The 8,059-nt window shown below is 46.0% G+C and overlaps 1 protein-coding gene across 1 annotated transcript in view; it reads right to left on the minus strand.

Moving 5' to 3' along the window:
• Nucleotides 1–7,710, minus strand: part of LOC140906133 (uncharacterized) — a 47,772-nt gene extending 40,062 nt beyond the window's left edge. Inside the window, exons 1-2 of the mRNA XM_073329638.1 lie at nucleotides 6,822–7,710; nucleotides 5,975–6,245 (exon numbers count right to left, since the gene is read on the minus strand). Coding sequence (XP_073185739.1) covers nucleotides 5,975–6,245; nucleotides 6,822–7,404 — 854 coding nt within the window. The 5' untranslated portion in view covers nucleotides 7,405–7,710. The remainder of the gene's footprint in view (nucleotides 1–5,974; nucleotides 6,246–6,821) is intronic.
• Nucleotides 7,711–8,059: the final 349 nt, after the last annotated feature.

The following is an 8,059-nucleotide window of genomic DNA, read 5'->3' on the forward strand; positions in this document are numbered from 1 at the left end:
GGATCTCATTGTCAGCAATATTACCACTTTGCTTTTTGAAGCTAGGGTGCTTCTGAATATGCACGTTCAGCTCTTTTAAAGCAGGACGTAACTCTGTTTTGGCTGATTCACTCCATTGTTAGATTGTGCACCCCTCAGGATCACACAGTGGTGAGTCAGTCATTTGTAAACAGAAGGGAAAAAAACCACCAGTGAATAGAGAAAACCACAGGCTCCATTTTTTTGTGATCAAAGGCTTCAGTGTCTCCATGTAAAAAGAGCACAATTATTTGTTAAACAAAACTCATAGTATGATCTTTTCTGCACAGCCTCACCAGTTGCCTCTGCGTCTGCTGGGGCCCACTCTCTGCAGAGCTGAGAGAAGATTTACTGTTCAAAAAAAAAAAAAAAAAAGACTTGCTTATTTTGGGGGATTTCCTGAGCAGAGATCGAATTTGTAAATTCTGCTGTCAGCTACTCCCACAGTGACTGATCTGAGGGCACCACAATTAACTCAATTATGAGACCAAAAATAAGATTCCCACCGCGTTTCAGGAGTGCAAGGCCAGACCTTCTAAACCAGCCTCGGTAAAGAAGGTGATGTAAATGTATAGGATTTGCAGGTTTGAACACACGAATAAAAACAAAATCACTACTGATATAAGAAATACCAATTTACTGTCTAAGCAGACAGACTCTATTGGAAGATGCTTCAATAATAAATAATAATGCTTATCATGCATGAAATTAAAGTAAAAAACAAATTTTGCAAAGAAACCCTCATTAGCATGAACCAAAGGGGTCATTTTCTCTACAGTGTTCAAGCTGGAGAGGCATAGTGGTATTAGGTCAGGCATATGAAGTGTCAGCGCATTGTTTTTGTGCAGGAAGTTGAGGGACTGGTTGGTTTCTCTGGGCACTGGGCCCAGTTTTTGTTTAGTTTTCTGTAAGCCCAGATACTGCATACAGGGATGGTCAGCTTAGAAATAAACAAATACCTCAGTGCATATAGTAAATTTACACTTCTCAGACTGCTGAATGCACAATGACTATGTAAGGCATCTTCCTGCATTGCTTAGTAAAAAAAAACAACCTCCCATTGATTTCATTGGGAATTTTGCCTTTGTAAAGACCATAAGACTACACCTCAAAAAAGGTTATTTAAAATAAAAAAACAGTAAAACTTCAGCCATCAAAAAACAAAGTAGACCCTGATAGTGCAATGAACTTTGAGCACTTGCATGAGATGCCCTATAGGAACAGGAGCTATGATGCCTAAAGTTAGGTACTGAAATAATTGGCTTGATTTTTCAGAGGTGCTGGGAATAAACAGCAATAAGAACATAAGAACGGCCATACTGGGCCAGACCAAAGATTCATGTAGCCCAGTGTCCTGTCTTCCAACAGTGGCCAATGCCAGGTACTTCAGAGGGAATGAACAGAACAGGTAATCATCAAGTGATCCAGCCGCTGTCGAATCCTCATGGACTTTAGGCAACTTAAATATATGTCTAAAAGTAAATTTAGGTGTCTAACCATAGACACCCAGGTTTGAATTGATGACAGTTGGTTCTCAGCACCACTGAAAATAAGACCATTGGGCCATATACACAGTTTTGTGGCTAGAATGATTTCCAGTAGGCCAAAGTGCACAATTAGATTTGGGTGAATACTGCAAAACATTTCTCACAGATAGTCATTTGCTCACCACAACTACGCCGCTTTTGCATTAGCTTTCTGTGACTATTGAAGCGATTGAGTTTTACTGGTACAAATGTTTGTGAATAGTCCCATCTGACTGTTCATAGAAACTGAAATCTAAAGGTGCATGAAGAACAATTGGCACCAGAAATGCTTGCACAGTCATTCAGTCAAAGAACAAACAACATTATGTAACTTCTCTGACCAATCACAACCAAGCCATACAGTCTCTAGTAAATACAAACAATTAATAGACTTGGAGAAATGCTGAACTGTTTGTTTATATTTTCAGAGCAGACAGATGATAAATTCATATATGCAAACTGTGATGAGAATATTGGTGCCATAATTTCACGTAGATATCAGTTGGTATGCGGTAACTGCTGCTTATACTAAATATAATCATTTCACTGTTCCTTTGCCACCCTCCCCCTTCTCTACCCATTTATTTGTTGAATATAATTGTTGCTCCTCATCATATGCTTAGATTGTAAATTGTTTGAGGCAGGGCCCAGCACTTTCACGATGTATGTGTGTGCAGTGCATATGGGGCCCCGACTTCATCATAGAATAAACTGAGCCTCATTCTCCTCTCACACTGGTGAGAACTGCAATTAATTCTATTGAAATGAGTGGAGTTACACTGGTACAAGAGAGCAGAGAATGAGGCCCATTGCTTTTCTAACCCAAACAGATTGCAATAGGCTGCTAGCAGTACATCAGGAAACTCTCACTCTCCTGCACTAACATCCATTGGATAAAATTATTTTTATCTCCCTGATATAACAAATGAAAATCGTTACAATGTATTAAAGCAGTGGCGCTCAAACTCTCCAGATTAGTGTACCCTTTTCAGGAGTCTGATCTGTCTTGCATATCCCCAAGTTCACTTAAAAATGACTTGCTTACAAAATCAAACATAAAAAAACCAAGTGTCACAGCACACTATTACTGAACAACTGCTTACTTTCTCATTCCTACCATATAATTATAAATAAAGCAATTGGAACATAAATATTGTACTTATATTTGAGTGTATAGAGCAGTATAAACAAGTCATTGTCTGTGTGACATTTTAGTTTGTACTGACTTGGCTAGTGCTTTTTATGTAGCTGGTTGTAAAATTAGGCATATCTCTAGATGAGTTGATGTAGCCCCTGGAAAACCTCTGTGTACCACTGTGTTAAAGGATCAATCTGTGTGGCTATGAAATGTCTTTCCTTCATCTTGATATTCATGTTGCAGCCAGAGACCATTATCCTAAGACAACATTCAAAATCCATGGGGTCTCTCTTAATTTTGCTCTTAGTTTTTCTATCTCACTATATATGTTTTTGTGATGTTGGCAGACCAGGAGCCAGCTCATGCCAAGGTCCCCATGTCTCAACTAGACAGACACATGGCTGGAATCCATCTGGCTCAATTGTGGATTAATATTGATAAACCGGGTATGGGAATTATAAGAAAGTGTTTAGTGTTTGCACTCTCAAGTGGTTGTGAGTTGCTGCATGTATTAATCTTACTTGTAATGTCTGAGTTCCATACTGTAATGTATTATTTGAGCAGTTGCATTGTGAGCTTCATTGACTCTGTGGGTATGTCTACACAGCAAAGAAAAACCCTCAGCTGGCCCATGCCAGCCAACTTTGGCTCATGGGGCTGTTTCATTGCTATGTAGACTTTGGAGCTCAGACTGCAGCCTGAGTTCTGGGACCCTCCTATTCTGCAGAGTCTTAGGGTATGTCTACACTACGAAATTAGGTCGAATTTATAGAAGTCGGTTTTTTTGAAATCGGTTTTATATATTCGAGTGTGTGTGTCCCCAGAGAAAATGCTCTAAGTGCATTAACTCGACGGAGCGCTTCCACAGTACCGAGGCAAGCGTCGACTTCTGGAGCGTTGCACTGTGGGTAGCTATCCCACAGTTCCCGCAGTCTCCGCTGCCCATTGGAATTCTGGGTTGATATCCCAATGCCTGATGGGGCTAAAACATTGTCGCGGGTGGTTCTGGGTACATATCGTCAGGACCCCGTTCCCACCCTCCCTCCCCCCGTGAAAGCAAGGGCAGACAATCATTTCGCGCCTTTTTTGTCTGCTGCCAGCCAAAGATGTAAAGGATCGATGGAGTGGGTCAGAACAAGACATAGACCAGATTTGTTTTGGACTCATTTTCCTCCTCCCCTGTCTAGATCACGCTGCAGTCAGTCACAGAGAAGGCGCAGCGAGGTTAATCTAGCCATGTATCAATCAGAGGCCAGGCTAACCTCCTTGTTCCAATAACAACGATAACTTTGGTGCACCATTTCTTATTGGAACCCTCCGTGCAGTCCTGCCTGAAATACTCCTTGATGTACAGGCACACCCTTTGTTGATTTTAGCTCCCTGAAGCCAACCCTGTAAGCCGTGTCGTCAGTCGCCCCTCCCTCCGTCAGAGCAACGGCAGACAATCGTTCCGCGCCTTCTTTCTGTGCGGACGCCATACCAAGGCAAGCATGGAGGCCGCTGAGCTCATTTTGGCAATTAGGAGCACATCAACCACCACACACATTATCCAGCAGTATATGCAGCACCAGAACATGGCAACGCGATACCGGGCGAGGAGGCGACGTCAGCGCGGTCCCGTGAGTGATCAGGACATGGACACAGATTTCTCTGAAAGCATGGGCCCTGCCAATGCATGCATCATGGTGCTAATGGGGCAGGTTCATGCTGTGGAACGCCGATTCTGGGCTCGGGAAACAAGCACAGACTGGTGGGACCGCATAGTGTTGCAGGTCTGGGACGATTCCCAGTGGCTGCAAAACTTTCGCATGCGTAAGGGCACTTTCATGGAACTTTGTGACTTGCTTTCCCCTGCCCTGAAGCGCATGAATACCAGGATGAGAGCAGCCCTCACAGTTGAGAAGCGAGTGGCGATAGCCCTGTGGAAGCTTGCAACGCCAGACAGCTACCAGTCAGTTGGGAATCAATTTGGAGTGGGCAAATCTACTGTGGGGGCTGCTGTGATGCAAGTAGCTCACGCAATCAAAGATCTGCTGATATCAAGGGTAGTGACCCTGGGAAATGTGCAGGTCATAGTGGATGGCTTTGCTGCAATGGGATTCCCTAACTGTGGTGGGGCTATAGACAGAACCCATATCCCTATCTTGGCACCAGAGCACCAAGCCGGCGAGTACATAAACCGCAAGGGGTACTTTTCGATAGTGCTGCAAGCTCTGGTGGATCACAAGGGACGTTTCACCAACATCAACGTGGGATGGCCGGGAAAGGTGCATGACGCTCGCATCTTCAGGAACTCTGGTCTGTTTCAAAAGCTGCAGGAAGGGACTTTCTTCCCAGACCAGAAAATAACTGTTGGGGATGTTGAAATGCCTATATGTATCCTTGGGGACCCAGCCTACCCCTTAATGCCATGGCTCATGAAGCCGTACACAGGCAGCCTGGACAGTAGTCAGGAGCTGTTCAACTACAGGCTGAGCAAGTGCAGAATGGTGGTAGAATGTGCATTTGGACGTTTAAAGGCGCGCTGGCGCAGTTTACTGACTCGCTTAGACCTCAGCGAAACCAATATTCCCACTGTTATTACTGCTTGCTGTGTGCTCCACAATATCTGTGAGAGTAAGGGGGAGACGTTTATGGCGGGGTGGGAGATTGAGGCAAATCGCCTGGCTGCTGGTTACGCGCAGCCAGACACCAGGGCGGTTAGAAGAGCTCAGGAGGGCGCGGTACGCATCAGAGAAGCTTTGAAAACCAGTTTCATGACTGGCCAGGCTACAGTGTGAAAGTTCTGTTTGTTTCTCCTTGATGAAACCCCCCGCCCCTTGGTTCACTCTACTTCCCTGTAAGCTAACCACCCTCCCCTCCTCCCTTTAATCACCTCTTGCAGAGGCAATAAAGTCATTGCTGCTTCACAGTCATGCATTCGTTATTCATTCATCACACAAATAGGGGGATGACTACCAAGGTATCCCAGGAGGGGTGGTGGAGGAGGGAAGGAAAATGCCACACAGCACTTTAAGCACAGCACTTTAAAAGTTTACAACTTTAAAATTTATTGAATGACAGCCTTCTTTTTTTTGGGCAATCCTCTGTTGTGGAGTCGCTGGTTGGCCGGAGGCCCCCCCACCGCGTTCTTGGGCGTCTGGGTGTGGAGGCTATGGAACTTGGGGAGGAGGGCGGTTGGTTACAGAGGGGCAGCAGTGGCAGTCTGTGCTCCAGCTGCCTTTGCTGCAGCTCAACCATACACTGGAGCATTCTGGTTTGGTCCTGCAGCAGCCTCAGCATTGAATCCTGCCTTCTCTCATCATGCTGCCGCCACATTTGAGCTTCAGCCCTGTCTTCTGCCCGCCACTTACTCTCTTCAGCCCTCCACCTCTCCTCCCGGTCATTTTGTGCTTTCCTGCACTCTGACATTATTTGCCTCCACGCATTTGTCTGTGCTCTGTCAGTGTGGGAGGACAGCATTAGCTCGGAGAACATTTCATCTCGAGTGCGTTTTTTTTTCTTTCTAAGCTTCACTAGCCTCTGGGAAGGAGAAGATCCTGTGATCATTGAAACACATCCAGCTGGTGGAGAAAAAAAAAGGGACAGCGGTATTTAAAAAGACACATTTTATAAAACAGTCGCTACACTCTTTCAGGGTAAACCTTGCTGTTAACATTACATACATAGCACATGTGCTTTCGTTACAAGGTCGCATTTTGCCTCCTCCCACCGCGTGACTACCCCCTCAACCCTCCCCCCTCCCCGTGGCTAACAGCAGGGAACATTTCTGTTCAGCCACAGGCAAACAGCACAGCAGGAATGTGTCCCTGAAGAAAAGCACCCTATTTCAACCAGGTGACCATGAATTATATCTCACTCTCCTGAGGATAACACAGAGAGAGAAAGAACGGATTTTGGTTGAATGCCAGCAAACATACACTGCAATGCTTTGTTCTACAGTGATTCCCGAGTATGTGTTACTGGCCTGGAGTGATAAAAGTGTCCTACCATGAAGGACGAAATAAGGCTGCCCTCCCCAGAAACCTTTTGCAAAGGCTTTAGGACTACATCTAGGAGAACCGCAAATGCCAGGGCAAAGTAATCCTTTCACATGCTTGCTTTTAAACCATGTATAGCATTTTAAAAGGTACACTCACCAGAGGTCCCTTCTCCGCCTGCTGGGTCCAGGAGGCAGCCTTGGGTGGGTTCGGGGGGTACTGGCTCCAGGTCTAGGGTGAGAAACAGTTCCTGGCTGTCGGGAAAACCGGTTTCTCCGCTTGCTTGCTGTGAGCTATCTACAACCTCCTCCTCCTCCTCATCTTCTTCGTCCCCAAAACCTGCTTCCGTATTGCCTCCATCTCCATTGAAGGAGTCAAACAACACGGCTGGGGTAGTGGTGGCTGAACCCCCTAAAATGGCATGCAGCTCATCATAGAAGCGGCATGTTTGGGGCTCTGACCCAGAGCGGCTGTTCGCCTCTCTGGTTTTCTGGTAGGCTTGCCTCAGCTCCTTCAGTTTCACGCGGCACTGCTTCGGGTCCCTGTTATGGCCTCTGTCCTTCATGCCCTGGGAGATTTTCACAAAGGTTTTGGCATTTCGAAAACTGGAACGGAGTTCTGATAGCACGGATTCCTCTCCCCAAACAGCGATCAGATCCCGTACCTCCCGTTCGGTCCATGCTGGAGCTCTTTTGCGATTCTGGGACTCCATCATGGTCACCTGTGCTGATGAGCTCTGCATGGTCACCTGCAGCTTGCCACGCTGGCCAAACAGGAAATGAGATTCAAAAGTTCGCGGTTCTTTTCCTGTCTACCTGGCCAGTGCATCTGAGTTGAGAGTGCTGTCCAGAGCGGTCAGAATGGAGCACTCTGGGATAGCTCCCGGAGGCCAATACCATCGAATTGTGTCCACAGTACCCCAAATTCGAGCTGGGAACGTCGATTTAAGTGCTAATCCACTTGTCAGGGGTGGAGTAAGGAAATCGATTTTAAGAGCCCTTTAAGTCGAAATAAAGGGCTTCACTGTGTGGACGGGTGCAGGTTTAAATCGATTTAACGCTGCTAAATTCGACCTAAAGTCCTAGTGTAGACCAGGGCTTAGAGCTTGGGCTCCGGTCCTGAAGCTCGGGCTCCAGCCTGAGCCCTGAAGTCTACACAGCAATGAAAGAGCTGCACAGCCCAAGATCCATGGGCAGGAGTCGGCTAGCACAGGCCAGCCATGGTTTTTTGATTCATCCCTGTATGAATCGCCATATAGTAGAGGGACATTAATTAGCGTGAACGCTGCTCTTCTTCAGAAATTGTTATGCCTCTTCCAAAAAAGGAGATCCATTGATACCAGATGAGTGATTGTTGGATCTTGCAAATGGAGCTCCCCACATCTTGCCTGAGGAATC

Source organism: Lepidochelys kempii, chromosome 2 (genome assembly GCF_965140265.1).
Source record: "Lepidochelys kempii isolate rLepKem1 chromosome 2, rLepKem1.hap2, whole genome shotgun sequence".
Lineage (NCBI taxonomy): Eukaryota > Metazoa > Chordata > Testudines > Cheloniidae > Lepidochelys > Lepidochelys kempii.